The following is a 15,194-nucleotide window of genomic DNA, read 5'->3' on the forward strand; positions in this document are numbered from 1 at the left end:
TCAGATTCAGTCCCTCTGATTTGGAAAAGGAAGTTTTCTGCAGAATGAACCGGCTTAGTGCCCTGCTGGAAACCTTTCTCTCCATCACTCTGCTGTGTTGGTGATGCGCCCTCCACACCTGGGTGGATAATATTCCCCAGGTTAACTTCTTCAGGGTGTGCATACAAGCAATCCTTTCCGTTTTAAGAGGACAGACCTTCAGAAAGTGTCTGATGGGGCGGGGTGGGGGACCCCATTATCTTTTCATTCAATTTCTCCACAGACTTCTTCAAGCCCTCTCCTATGTCTGCTCTTCTGGGGCCACCCTCCCCACCCTTTGAGTAAGGCTCAATGACATAGGGAGCCACAGTTACGTGGGAGAGCGTGCCTGCCCCTCAGGTGGACTGGAGCGGAAAAGAGGTGGAGAAGCTGAAGGGAAGTCAGTGACCCTTCCCAGGATTGATTGCAGGCTCTGTTAAGTCTGGGTATTTAGAGCAACTGGGCAGCAAAAGCCCTTATAGAATCGTTCCCTTCCACTCTAGTGGCTTTTCCACCTTCCTGAACAGACGGGAGAGGCCCCTTCACCCAGGGATGCCTCAGGGGGAAGAGGGGTGGAGAGAGGCATGCCTGTAGCCAAGGCCTCTGACAGCAGGTAGCTGTTAGGGGTCCTGAGCGAAGGAGGCTCATTGCTGGCCACTATCTCCAAGGGAAACATCACCAAGGTCCCGTTCACTGGAGGAAGCTTTACCATGCACAGTGTGAAGGTGGGAGGGGGGGGGTTCCTATAGAACAGGAGTCCTATGGCAGAGCTGACATTCTGTGCAGGCCCCAGAGGGCCTATTCCCTCTCATCTATTACCAGTCCATTGGAGCCAGAGGGTGGGCATAAAGATTGATGGAGCAAAGAATGGGTGGAACGAGGAGGATGAAGACGGATTTGAAAGATCGCACAGTTGACAGCCTCCATCATTTGGAAGGTCCCCAGATACTGGTCCTCTGACTCAGACCAGGCATGGGGTGTGGAGGTCCTGAGGGAAGGGGTGTGTGGCTCCCGCAGGGACTTTATCCCTCTGGCTCTCAGCAGGCCAGCATGGTCCTTGGGCTGGTCCTTAGCTGGCCCGTCAGTGTCCTTCTCGGGCATTCTTGTGGGTGGCCTGTCATCTGCTTTTAGGCTTAGAGGGGTACAGAGAAGTGCTGGACATAGAGGGATGGAACTTCCAGGGAGGAGGAGGCAGACTTTTGGTAAACCAATCCAGTCGTGGAAAACAAGGGAGATGGGCCATGGTGGCAGGTAGGGGTTTAGAAAGGCAAGTTCTCAGCATTCAGCAGATGCCTCATCATCTCTGCCTGATTGTGCTGGAGCTGTGTTTTCTATGAGGGGGACTGTGCACGCTCCTCAGAGCCTAATCGTGCCAGCTTCTCATGTCTCGCCTTTCGTTTGACGTAACTCTGTTCTCTACTTATTTTATTTTTTTAATTAGTAGGCTTTGCTCTTTTTAACTTTCTGTCTAACACACACACACACACACACACACACACACAGAGTTCTGCCTATTATCAACAGCTTGCATTAATGTGGTAAATCTATGATAGTTGAAGGGCCCGATAGACAGATGTTATTATTCACTAAACTCATCATTCACATTCAGGGTCTATTCTTCGTACTGTTAGTTCTATGTGCTTGCATACACACATATGTCATATATCCCTGAGTGTACTAAAGAACCCTCCTCCCAGGGTCTCGGTCTCCTGAATTGTTTGCATAATGACATCAAAGCCAGGCCTATTTCCTAGGTCCGTCTCCCGAGTGGCTCAGTGGGTAAGTGCTGAGCTCCTAACCGATTGGGAGGTGTTGAACCCTACTCAGAGTGGGAAAGGCCTGGGGACCTGCCACGCTGAGATGGCACCGCAGGAAACCCTGTGGGGCAGTTCTGTCCTGTTTCATAAGGAGGTCGCTATGAGCCAGATCAGACTCAGTAGCACGCAGTGAGCTCCAGGTGATCGTGAGGCTCAATGGGTTTAATACGAGCATGTTTCAGACTTGGGAGGCACCCACGAAGACGATGCTCTCAGAACAGCGCTTACGTCTCACCTCATCGCTGCTTCAGTGCTGACAGTTAACGAATGCATTTGTTTCATGAGCATTTGCTTGGAGCGTTGTGCTTTATGTTTATAAGTCCTTGATTTCTTGCTGTTTCTTACATGATTTGCTTTCAGGGTTGGGTGTGCGTTAGAAGGAAAAGAGCCGGTTCTTACAAGTTTGTAGTTCTTCAAGAATAAAGCCATTTCTCTGGACTCAGCCCCTAGATCTAATGAAGACATCAGATGTGTGGTTCAAAAACGTTTCCCTCCCAAAACCCCCTCCAAGACCTCCAGGCCCAGATGGCTTTACTGGTGAGTTCAGTTCGACACAGCTCTTCCAGACAATTAAAATCACGGACGATGTCCCTCACCCATTCGATGAAACCAACATGACCCTGATATCAAAGCATAAGGCGTGACACGAACAGAAAATGACAGACAAACCTCTCTCGTGAACAGAGGTGGAAAAATTCTGCGCAAAAAACGATCAAATGGAACCCAATGAGACATTGGAAGGGATGATCTACGATCACCAAGGCTACCCCAATCGAAAGCACTGCAAGTTTGCTTTCATAAGGCTGCCATGTTAACCAGCTGCGAGAGAAAGCCTGTCTGATCATTCCGGAGATGCAGGACATCCTTGCAGGACATCCTTCTGCTGCAGATTCTCAGCAGACGAGGAACAGCAAGGCATTCTGAACCTGACAAAGGACATCTGTGAAGAACGCAGAGTTCAGACCATCGTAGGGGGTGAATGGATAAGTGAATGCTTAGGAGAACCGAGACCAGAACCGACTCGGGGGTCAGCTGTCATCGCTTTAGTGAGCAGCAGCAGGACGGGAGGAAGCTTCTTCACAACCTGTGAGAGGCAGATGACACCACCCTGCCCACTGAGAGCAAGGGGGACGGGAAGCACTTGCTGGTGAGGATTAAGGACGGCAGGTTTTAGGATGGGTTACAACTCAATGTAAAAACCCGAACCCCAAGCTTAGTGCCGTGGGATGGAAGAAACTGAGAGCTGACTCACAGCAACCCTATCAGATGGTCTCGATGGTGACTCTTTCCAGGAGCAGAAAGCCTCCTCTTCCTCTCTCAGAGCGGCTGGTGGTTTTGAACTGCTAGCCTTGTGGTTTGCAGCCCAACTCATAACCCACACCACCACCAAGGATCCTGAACTCAATGGAAAGAAAACAGAAATCATCATAACCGAGCCCAAAGAGAACATCGTGATAAAGGTGGGGAAAGACGGAAGTTGTCCGGGAGTTCATTTTGCTGGATCCACAATCCATGCTGATGGAAGCAGCAGTCAAGAAACAAAGCAATGCATCGCGTTGGCTAAACCTGCTGCACAGACCTCTTTAAAGGGTTGAAGAGCAAGGAGGTCCCTTGGAGGTCTCAGGTACGCCTGACCGCAGCCAGGATGGTTTTCCATCCCCTCCGATGCCTGTGGGATAATACATAAGGAAGACAGTTGAAGAATTGAATCATGGTGTTGGTGTAGACTGACAGAAGTCTTGGAAGAAGAAATACCACCAGAATGCTCCTTAGAGGTGAGGAGGGGGGACTTCACCTCACAGACTTTGGACATGTCATCAGGAGAGACCTGTCCTTGGGAAAGGACCTCATCCTTGGTGAGGGACAAGGTCAATGAGACGGAGGAAGACCATCAAGGGAGTGGACGGACATGGTGGCTGCCACAAGGGGCTTGGACAGAACCACCAGTGTGCAGATGGTGCGGGACCGGGCAGGGTTCCCTCTGTTCTGCATGATGTCGCCATGAGCTGGGACCAACTCATTGGCACCTAACAACACCGCGTCCAACGCGGTGTGAAGGGTCTCACCAGGACCCCGAGACAAGAAAACGAACCGGAAGGCATTCACCCTGCAAAGGAACAAATAAAGCTACCTGTGTTCACAAATCACATGATCACCTATGCGCCGATTGGCAACCATCTTTTCAATAAAGGGCAACATGGTAAATATTTTCAACCTTTCGTGCCATATGATCTCTGCCACAACTAGTCAATTCTGTCATGGTAGCATGACAGCGGCCTTAGACAATACCTAGATGAATGGGGGTGGCTGTGCGCCAATAAAGTTTTATTGAAAAAGCCAGCCAAGGCCAGATTTGGCCAGGGCTGAAATTTGCTGATCCCTGGTCACTGTAGGAAACTCCATGGAATCTACCACACACACAACGAAAATGCTACTAAACTAACAAATGAGTTTAGTACCATTTCAGGATAGAAGATCAATACATAAAAAATCAATTGTAGTTTTATATATGAGCAACAAACATTTGGAAATCGAAATAAACTTTGAAACCAATCCCATCAACAATGGCATCAACCCCCTGAAATACTTTGGAATAAACCTAACAAAATGTATGACTTCTCCACTGAGCACTACAAGCTAGTTCTGAGAAGTTTTTCAAGATCTAAATGGATGGCTGGACGACTTCGTAAGGTGAAGGTATTCGTTTTCTCCCCAAACATCTATGCAATACCAAGGTCATGCTGGTTTTGTTATAGAAATTGAAAAATTGCACAAATTCATATGGAAATGTGTTCCTGAAGTGAATGCATTTCCTCTTTGAAGTTAGGGTTCCAGGGACACAGTCCTGTGTTGCCTAGTCCCCTCTTCTCCTGGGGGGCGCGCTGCAGGCTGCAGGGTTTGCATGCACTTGGATGGGGAGACAGCCATGCTGGTGGGAGGGGCAGAAGCCTGCCTCTGATTGGTTCAGATGATAGTGTCTGTGCTGCTGAAGGGAGGCCGAGGGCAGACCCTGCTTCCCAAGGTTAGGCCAAGGTCAAGTATGTTCCTATTTTCCTGGGTTCAGATGTTATATTTCAATTCAGAATGTAAGTCCAGTTATTTAATGTCGTTAGGGGGAAAAATAACTTTACAAAATACAGTTAGCCATTAAGTACTTTAGTAAATGCAGTCTTTGTGGAATGAGCAGACAGGTTGGAGGTAGGTGTCATTTAAAAGGGCCAGATAATGATGAGAGTCTTCTCTTGTTTACCTGACTGTGAGTGATTAAAAGCTAGCCCCTGCTGGCTAGTCAGGCAACAAAGACATCCTGAGACTGGCCTACCATTTAAAGAACCTCATGGCTCTGTTTGCTTGCTCGTGGTCAACGGTTGTTTCCCGTGGTTACCCTGAAACCTGAGTTCATGTCAAACATCCGTATGTGACTCCCCAGAGTGTACACTCCAAAGGCAAAAGATATATATCGTTTGTGTATTCAGATTTCACACAGGACACTACAAAGACAGTCTGTTTTGCACTGCTATGGTCTCCTCGCCGGTGACCTTCAACTGTTCATGTCATATGGTCTTAGTAGGATGAAAGCTGCCATGGACAATGAATAGATAGTGGCATGGTTGTGTCCCATGGGCAATTCCTGAATGAATGGGGGTTGCTGTGCTCCGATAAAGTTTTATTGAGAAAGCCAGGTGAGAGGCCAGGTTTCGGATGTAGTTTTTCTGAACCTTAGTCGAGGTAGAAAATTCCACAGAAGCTATCACACACACACACACACACACACACACACACACACACACAATACTACTTGAACTCTCTTCTGACTTGGAGTAAATTGGCTTAGAAGCTCCAGAATAAAACACCTGCATTTCAGATAGCAAAATGATGGAGCCGTGTGAACTATTAAAGAAGGTATTTCTCAATTCATCCCCACCACGCACACAGTTAGTGTAAATCATCCCCCGTGTTTAGTCCAGAGAGCGCTTTTCTCTGCTCCTACCTGCCTACTCACAATAGCAGCCATCACCGCCAGGGAGCTTGTTGGGAACGCATCCTCTTGGGCCCCACCCCCAAACCCACTGCATCAAAGTTTGCCTTTTCACAAGCTCCTCAGGTGATTCATATGCAAATGAAAGCAGGAGCCATGAGAGGGCATATACAGGTGCACATGAATGGGCAGGTGGGAAGATGCAAGATGGCAGGTCTAGTCACCTGCCCAGGTCTCTGCATCAGCACCGGATGTCCGTACGGTGGCATTTCAAGAAATCCGTGTACAGCTAGGAAGGAGAAGGCAAGTAAGAAAGGAATATTCCCCACCCTGATCCAATAGAAACCCTAATTCAGTTTTATGAGCATTTGGAAACACTTTGCATATAGTTCATACACCTCTCCCTTCATCCCTTCTCCTACACACACACACACACACACACACACACACACACACACGCCCAATCTCAACCAGAAACCATTCTGACTGATGAACTGTTTTGTCCTTCCAGGAAGGTAAAATGGAGTCATGAATGTGGTTCTTCAAAATGTTTAATGATTTTTCATTATCAGAGCCCATGTCCACACTATTATTTGAGTCAATTCTGACTCACTGTGACCCCATAGGACAGAGTAGAACTGGGCCTGTGGGTTTCCATACCTTTACTCCTGCCCCCAATGATCATTTTTTAAAAACAGTTTCATTGACGTATAATTCATGTATAACTACATGAATATAATTCAGTGATTTAAATATATTTAAAAGAGTTGTACAATCATCACCACAATCCGTTTTAGAACATTTTCTTCATTCTTGTACCTGTCACTAGCTCCCCATTCCCCTCGAAACGCCCCTGCCATCACCCTTACACACGCATGCACTTAATGCCATCAAGTTGATTCCTATAGCGACCCTCTAGGACAGGGTAGAACTGCCCCTGTGGGTTTCTGAGACTGCAACTCTCTAGGGGAGTAGAAAGCCTCGTCTTTCTCCCATCGGGCACCCGATGGTTTCACACTGCTGACCTTGCAGTTAGCAGCCCACAATGTAACCGCTACACCACCCGGGCTCTGCCACACGCATGAGGAACTATTAGTCAACTGTCACACGATCCTGGCTTTCATATAAAGAAAATCGTACAAAAATCCCAACAATGACAACAAAATAATACAGGAAAACCTCAGTCCAAGAGAAAGCAGGAGAGATTAGAAGCTTAATGATTACAGGAACAGATGGCCACATCTGTCTCCCTTGCAGCGGCTGGTAGGTTTGAACCACCGGCTCAATGAGTCACCACCCACTTTGCCACCAGGGCTCCTCATTATCAGAGCTGTGTGCATTGTAGATTTGCTTAAATACAAGAGAAAGGACAAATAATGACTTATAATCCTATCGTCCAAAGACGAGAGGAGGGCTGGTTTGTTGGTTTGCGTTTTTCAATCTTTTATCCTAATACAATTTTAGTAGTGATTAATGGGATCTGCATGAAGATAGATGGCATCGTTTTTTACAAGGTAAACGCGGATGTAAATGGATCTATTCCCTAGCAAAAACAGACATTTAATACGCAAGTTGGGGGGGGGGTGTTGTTGTTAACATTAGTATTTTTCCAGATGATTATCCGTTCCCTGTAAGCGTCATTGTGCATGCTTGCAATATCCCATGGACTGTGCAAACCCTACTTTACTGAGCTCGTCTTCTGTCACGGGACGCTTGGAGCGTCTGCCTGGCTCCTCTGGGTAAGGCACTAACATGTGATCAAGATCATTGGCCACGCAGCAGGTTTTCTGTATGCCGGCTTTTCTGTCACTTCCTCCGGGACTGAGTTCCAGAAGTCAGAGGCTGTGAACCGCGATCCACACAACCAAACCATTTCGAAATCACCCTAGAAAGCCGAGCCCACGGTTCCCAATGGGGCGCTGACATGGTGGTCCTTACAGGTGAAGAAAAAGCCCCCCATCGACAAGACGGAATGGGACGGCTTCTTTGACGAGAACGGGCACTTGGCCAAGTCACGGGACTTCATCTGTGTTAACATCCTGGAAAGAGTAAGGTCCCCGAGTTGCCCGTGGCCTGCCCTGCACCTGGGGGAGAGGGTGGGCCAAGGGGCAGGTGGGGCATTGGGAGGGGTCTCAAAGGACCCCCACCTTGGCACACCAGGGCCTGCACCCTTCTGTGAGGACGGAAGCATGGAAATTCCTCACGGGCTACTACTCGTGGCAGAGCTCCCTGGATGAGCGCCTCACGGTGGACAGCACCAGGAGGTAGAACATTCCAGATCCTCTGGCACAGGAGGATGGGTGCTGATGAAGTAGGCGGGGTGGGGGGGTGGGTCTGGTGGGTCGGTCTTCTTGTTCTGGAAGAACTTGTGTTCATTCTTTCCACCTCCAACGGCCTCCCTCATCCGTCTAGCCAAACCCCACCCAGTCAGACAGTGCCCCTCCTCCAGGCCACCCTCCAGGTGGGCATGACTGCATTCCAGATAGCCATGAGAGAGTGGCTTCGGTGACATGGGCCGAGACGTGGGAGAGTGACACCGAGGGGGGCACAGCCTAGGCAAGGGACCTGCCCTGTGTCCCCCTGGGACCTGGACGCTGCCTCTACCCGGGGCCCTGCCCCGAGAGTCCAAAAGGGGAAGGCACCTTGCTCAGCTTTAGTCCTGTTCTCCAGGAAGAACTTCCAGGTCTTGTGTGGCATGTACGAGAAGATCCAGCCCCTGCTGGAGAACCTGCACCGGAACTTCATAGAGACTCGGAATAACATTGGTGAGAGGGCTTTCCAGGGAAAGGCGGTTCCCAAGTTCCTAGGAACTGCCTTGATATGTGTGCCACCACATATGCCAGCTAGATTGTGCTCCATTGCCCACCCATCTCCGCTGGGGGTCCCCACATGCCCCACACTGTTTCCTAGGGTGCCTGCTGGTCCCGCTGGGTCACTGTCCTCTTTGCCCTTTGTTTTTGAACTAGGTTGGATTTTATGGGACGGAGAGGTAGGGGTGGATGTTTTGGGCAGAGAGCAGGGCCTGGCCAAAGATCTAGAGGCAGGCAGAGCCCAGAGAGCGGTGACCGGTAGAGCCTAGGAGAGGCTGATCCCTCTTCTGTAGCACTCCTGAGGGTGGGTGTTCTGGGGCCTCTCCTCATGGGGTGCGGGAAAGAGACTCATTGCTGGGCTCTCTGCCAGAGGTGACCTAGTGCCTCCTACCGGTCCCTTGCCCCCGATCTAGTGTGTGACATCCAGAAACTATATGACAAAGACGCCCTGGGCAACGTCCTCATCGACAAGAAGAAGCTGGAGAAAATTCTCCTCCTGAGTTACGTCTGCAACATCCAGGCAGGTGAGCTGGAGGTGGGACTTCCCCTCGGCCCCCACCTTGGCCAGACCTGGCTTCCCCAAGCCCAGCCTGGCTCCACTCTGCCACCGACCCCCCACTCAGCAGCCCCCTCTGCACCCCAGAGTACCAGCCAGGCTTCCACGAGATGGTGATGCTCTTCCAGCTGATGGTGGAGCAGGACCACGAGATCTTCTGGCTGTTCCAGTTCTTCCTGCAGAAAACGGTGAGGCCGGAGCCCGGGCTCAGGGACCCCTGATTCTCCAAAAAGCCCCTTTGAGGGGCAGCAGACACCAGCAGCCCCAGCCATTCCCCAACCCTCACCCCCCACCACACACACCCCGGCAGCTTTCTGCATCACAGAGGATCCCGTGGGGGCTGTCCTGAGGGGCATGGGGCCGGTGTGGGCAGTACACAGATGCTTAGGTCCGGCTCTCATCCAACCTTGAAGGGCCTGGCTGACCAGCCCCTTTCCTGACATTCGCTGCCCCAAGCCCAGCTCTCCTCCTGCAGATCCCTGGAGTCCCATGGCCTCCAGAATTGAACCCACTTACATTAGCCAGACATTCAAGGCCCCACCTTCAGCCTGACCTTGCCCTTCTCCTCCCTCCCTCATCATGCACTCCCCCTGCCCAGCGTGTGGGGTTTTGGAGGAGAACCCTCCCTAGGAAGCCTTTCCTCCTGATCCCTAAGAGGCTGCCCAGAATCCTCCCTCATCCCTCTGTCCACCCCGGTGGCCAGTGTGCATTGCTAGTTCCTTGCCCCGATGTGCTCTTGACCCATGATGTGCTTGTGTGTGCCAGGGTGGGGGGAGGAGGGGCTAGCTGAGGTCACTGTGTTGTGAACCACACTTGAGATGCATCATACACACACACACACACACACACACACACGCAAATGGACACACGTGTACCTATAGATCACAGACTGTGCATCCAGGCACATACAGACAGAGACATGTATGCAGACCACACAGACGCAGACATGTATGCAGACCACACAGACACATGCATGCACACACAGATGCCCAGGCTCAAGAAGAGTCAGGGGCCCACATGGAGCCAGACACCCCAACCCTCTGCCCACCATCACGGAGTCAGAGCGGAGGAGAACTGCTCCCCGGGTGTCCATCTTGACAGGAGCAGCCTGCCCCATCCTTCTCCCGAAGGGAGTGGCTGGTGGGTTTGAAACACCGACCTCGCAGCCCACTGTGGGCCTCCGGCTGGAGGGCTGACTGAGGTACTTGGATGGCCTTCTGGCACCTTCAAGTTGATGCTGCCTCGGTTTCCCACCCTTCCTCCCTCCCTCCGTGCAGGAACACAGCTGTGTCATCAACATCGGTGTGGCCAAGAACCTGGACATGCTCAACAACATCATCACCATCATGGACCCCTTGTTTGCGGAGCACCTGAGTGAGTGGACCCTACCTCCTGCCCTTGCCGGTTTCTGCACTCATGAGAGGGGGTCCTGGGCCCAACCAATGGCAGGAAGGGATGGGCAACGATGGGGGGAGGGGGCAAGTGAACATCTATCCCAAGCAATCTCCAGGGGCAGCGGGCCAGACCCGGCTGTGGGCGCTGTGCTTGTCGGGTGTCTCCCGGGTGCTGCGGGTGGGCCTCCGCCGCGCATGTGCACTGCGGTGTGTGTGTGCTGCACCATGCTTGCGCCGGCTGAGGCCCCGCTGGTCTCCCCACAGAAGGGAAGGGCGCGGGGACCGTGCAGGCCCTCTTCCCCTGGTTCTGCTTCTGCTTCCAGCGCGCCTTCAAGTCCTTCGATGACGTCTGGAGGCTCTGGGAGGTGAGGAGCGTCCACCTGGGGACAGTGGCGCAGACGCCAAACCCGCCGCCCTCCCCATCCCCCACCACCACTTTATTTATGGCTTTAGTTGGGTTTAGTAGCTTGGGGTTTGACAGTGCCATGAAGCCCAGCTCTTCTGCAAGGCAGACTGGGCAGAAGGGCTCACCTGGCCTGGGCAGTAGAAGCTTGGACGTGAACTTCAGCTGTCCTGCCCAAGGGTGCCCTCTGCTCTCCTTGCTCAGATGCCACCTGGGTGCTGGCTCCTCACAGCCCTCTCACCTGGAAAAGGCGGGGCCTCCAAGCACAGGCCTCCCCTACAGTCTAGATCACAGTGTCCAGGGTCAGGGTAGCGGAACTCCCCAGGGGCACCCTCTCGTTCCTGCCCTACCACCATCCACCATCCGCAGGACCCTGCCCAACTCTTCAGCCTGGCATGCAGTGCCCTGAGCCAGCCTGGCCACCCCATCCCTCTCTCTTCCCCTGCTATCTCCACGGCCAAGTGCTCGACCACCCCCCCGGCCTTTGGGGATGACGCTGGATTGAGTTCCCACGTGCTGCCTCAAGACGCTTTTCAAATGTTACAGACCTTTATCCTATCTTGCTCTTACTCTCATTCTTTCTCCACCTCTTTCCCTCTCTATGGCCCCCTCTTCCACCTCCAAGGAGTCCCTGAAGCCTGTATCTCTGAACCCCCCCCAACCATCCCCACCCTCACCCCCACCCCTCTGCCCCTAGTTAACACACAGCCTAGAAACCAAGAACATTTACCTGAATGAGTGAGTGAGTGAGTTTCACCATGAGATAGGCTGCCCTGGGAGTTCTTGAGTTCCCTGCAGCCTCAGGCCACAGGGCCAGGCTGATGGGTGCTGCCCACAGGTGCTGCTGACGGGGAAGCCCTGCAGGAACTTCCAGGTGCTGGTGGCCTACAGCATGCTGCAGATGGTGCGTGAGCAGGTGCTGCAGGAGAACATGACCGGGGATGACACCCTCCTGGTGAGCACCCTCCGTCCAAGGCTGGCCCATCGGCTCCTGGAGGTCCACAGCCCCACCCACCACCCCAGCACTGGCTGGTGACCAGGGCTCAGGACCGCTGGGCTTCCAAGCTAGTGATGAGAGCTCATGTTTACTGAGCACCTACCCTGAGCTGAGACCCTTTAATAGTCCATGCTAAGCCAGGGAGAGAGGGATGATGGTTATCATCATCGAAGTTATCATGTACTAGGCCAGGTAGACTAGAGAAACAAATCCAGGGACACTCATATGCATGTGAGGAAGAGCTTCGTGTCAAGGAGTAATTGTACATCAAGAAAGCATCCCAGCCCAGTCCAACTCAAGTCCATAAAGTCTGAAACTAGTCCCTAAGTCCCTCTTCAGACTCACGCAGCCACATGCGCTGATGCAGAATGCAGGGAGATCACAGGCTGGGTGGTGCAGTCGCATGGATGCACGGTTGGTGGAAGCATTGCAGGGCTTCTACAGCTCTCTGGGTGTCCAGCAAGCAGGAAGGTGAAGGCAGGGAGAATGGGGTGGGGGGCGTTCCCTAGGCCCTCCTTATGAGAAGGCCACGTCATAGGGAGGCACCATCAGGCTGGGACCTGATTGACAGGTGGAATTCCACCCCTCCCCTTTCATCGAGCTTCAGATTGACATGAAACGGAGTCCCTGAGCAGTTCTGAGCCATCAGGTTCAGCTGCACCCAGTAAACTCCTTGGCCTAAAGCATCCTCCTTTGACCAAAAGACCTGGGGCTTTCCAACACTTAAAAAAAGTGGCTGACATCTTTGTTTGAAAAATTTTTTCAAATAGTTTCTTACAAAGTTAAGCATAGACTTACCAGGAACTCAACACAAAACAAAACAAACTCCTCACTGCCATTGAGGCAATCCCAGCTCATCGACCTGAGAGGGCAGAGTAGAGCTACCTGCCCCTGTGGGTTTCCAAGACTGTAAATCTTCATGGAAGCAGAAAGCCATGTACTGCTGACCTAGCATTTAGCAACCCAGTGAATAATCCACTGGGACTTTCTAGAATGGCCTTGTTGTTGTTAGGGGCCACCAAGGGGTTCCGGCCCATAGTGACCCTATGTACAACAGAAGGAAGCCCCGTACGGTGCATCTACCTCCCAGCTGTTGCTTTGTCTGAGCCTAGTGTCAATCCATCTCGTCTAGGGCCTTCCTTGCTGCCCGCTGCCCCTCCACTTTACCAAGCATGATGTCCTTCTCCAGGGACTGGTCTCTCCTGACCTGTGAGAGCAAGTCTCGCCATCCTTGCCTCTCAGGGGCATGCACGTCTTCCAAGACCAAGGACCCTGTGACCTTAAAAAATAGAAGAGGACTCATTTGACAAAAACGTGGACCTATTTCTAGCAACATTTCACATTTCTGGCCCCAGAGGGTAAACAACCCCAAACGCTCCCCTGACAAATGAGTGAGTAAAAGTGGAATCACGCCATCATGCACTGGCTCAGCACGCCAAGGAGTGAAGGAGCCCCACTCCCCACAGGGCGAGGCACCGTCAGCTCAGCCAGGGAAGCCCCGTGCAGAGGTCACACACTCCACAGCAGATAAAGCCGTAGAGACAGGAAGCAGATTCAGGGTGCGGGGAACTGTCGGGCAGGGGGAACAGGGGGCCTGCGTCAGGAATGGATAGGGGTCTCCTTTGAGGTGCTGACATCTCCCAGTACTGTAGGTGGATGCCGCAGAGCTGTGCATTTTAAAGCGGTGTGTTTTTATGCGAGTTTCTCCTCCATTTAAAAACCATCTAAGGCGGTACCCCGTGCGTAAAACACAAGAGTGATCTCTTCCCCAGAAGCCCCAGAGACACTGGGTGGAAACCCCAGGGCTCCCGGGATGAATACTACCATCACCATCCCCTCCTCCCAAAGATAGACTCCTGATGGTGAGTTTCAGGCACTCCTAAGGGCCCTGGTGGTGCTGTGGGTAAGTGTTGGGCTGCTACCTCCCAGGTCAGTGGTTCAGCCCCACCAGCTGTTCGGCGGGAGAAAGAGAAGGCCGTCTGCTCCTGTGAAGATTTACAGCCTTTGAGGCCCTGCGAAGCCTCGCTCTGAGTCGGAATTGACCCTATATGGCAGTGGGTCGGGCTGGGCTTGGATGCCAGGCTGGTGGTGGGGACATTAGGAGGCTCCTAGTCACCACACTGAACAGAGACCATCATCGTTATCTCAGTGCTACGAGCAGCTGCGTGTGCCTGAGTGCATAGGGAGACCTGCTCTCACATGCACGTGTGCATGCACACACACACACACACACACACACACACACACACACCCTTTCTCCCTGAACAGGCCTGCAACAATCTCATTGACCTGGACGCTGAGGAGCTCATCTCCGCAGCCTGCGTGGTGTACGCTGAGCTCATGCAACGTGAGGTAAGTAGCCCAGGGTATGTCTCCCTCCTCCAGGAAGCCTTCCCTGGTCTCCCCAAGCCCAGCCAAAGCCAGACATTCTCCACTTCAAAGACACAGAGGCTTTGTGGCCTGGTCTCCAACAGAGAGCATCTCTCCTCTTCCTGAGCAGGCTGCATCCTCAGAACGGGACCTCTGCCCCTTCCTCATCTCCCTACAGCGGAGCAGGGCACAGGGTGGGCACCCAGGGATGGGGGAGGAGGTCCCTGAAGAAGGAGAAGAGCAGACCAATGTCTGTGCTCCGCACACCTGCTGGAACCCTCTCCTCCCCCAGGTCCCTCAGCCACTAAAGGACTTCCTCCTCTGAGGGCCCCAGCATCCACAGCGGAAAGCCGCCCCCGGGAGCAGGATGACCATGGCTCTTTAGTCGCGAGGGCCAGATCAACCAAGCCTACAGGGCGCCGGGCTGCGGGAGTAGGTAATACAGCTGATGCAGAAACAGCCCTTGCGGTCAGGTGTGTGGCTGACTGTCTCCTTTGACTGTGGGGAGTGCTGGGGCCGAGGACAAGACTGCACAGGGAGAAGAGAGGCTTGATGGGTGAGCAGAGGGATTATGAGGGCTACAAGAGGGTGCGTGCCGGAAAGGGACTGGGTGGCCCACCACCGCCGGAGCAGAGAACCCCACAGGAACTGCTTCCCCCACACGAGTGACTCGTGGCTCTGGAGGGTCACGACAGCCATGTGCTCTGTCTGCTCTAGGGGGAGTCCCCCCCTTGTCTTTTCCAGCATCTGGGTGTTCTAGGCTTGTCGATGGATGCAGCATCCCCCTTCCCCCTCTTCCCCGGAGCGTGTGTGTGTGTGTGTGTGTGTGTGTGTGTGTGTGTGTGTGTGT

General features: G+C 52.7%; 1 protein-coding gene across 1 annotated transcript in view; it reads left to right on the forward strand.

Annotated features, from left to right (window-relative positions):
* TBC1D21 (TBC1 domain family member 21) overlaps positions 1-14,790 on the forward strand; it is a 16,061-nt gene extending 1,271 nt beyond the window's left edge. Inside the window, exons 2-11 of the mRNA XM_004711959.2 lie at positions 7,755-7,862; positions 7,975-8,078; positions 8,485-8,579; positions 9,038-9,148; positions 9,268-9,368; positions 10,458-10,554; positions 10,839-10,939; positions 11,816-11,932; positions 14,243-14,326; positions 14,637-14,790. Of these exons, the coding sequence (XP_004712016.1) occupies positions 7,755-7,862; positions 7,975-8,078; positions 8,485-8,579; positions 9,038-9,148; positions 9,268-9,368; positions 10,458-10,554; positions 10,839-10,939; positions 11,816-11,932; positions 14,243-14,326; positions 14,637-14,669 (951 nt within the window). The 3' untranslated portion in view covers positions 14,670-14,790. The remainder of the gene's footprint in view (positions 1-7,754; positions 7,863-7,974; positions 8,079-8,484; positions 8,580-9,037; positions 9,149-9,267; positions 9,369-10,457; positions 10,555-10,838; positions 10,940-11,815; positions 11,933-14,242; positions 14,327-14,636) is intronic.
* The last annotated feature ends 404 nt before the right edge of the window (positions 14,791-15,194 follow it).

The sequence above is a fragment of the Echinops telfairi genome, unplaced genomic scaffold (assembly GCF_000313985.2).
Source record: "Echinops telfairi isolate 266 unplaced genomic scaffold, ASM31398v2 ScPeMD7_7475;HRSCAF=8513, whole genome shotgun sequence".
NCBI lineage: Eukaryota > Metazoa > Chordata > Mammalia > Afrosoricida > Tenrecidae > Echinops > Echinops telfairi.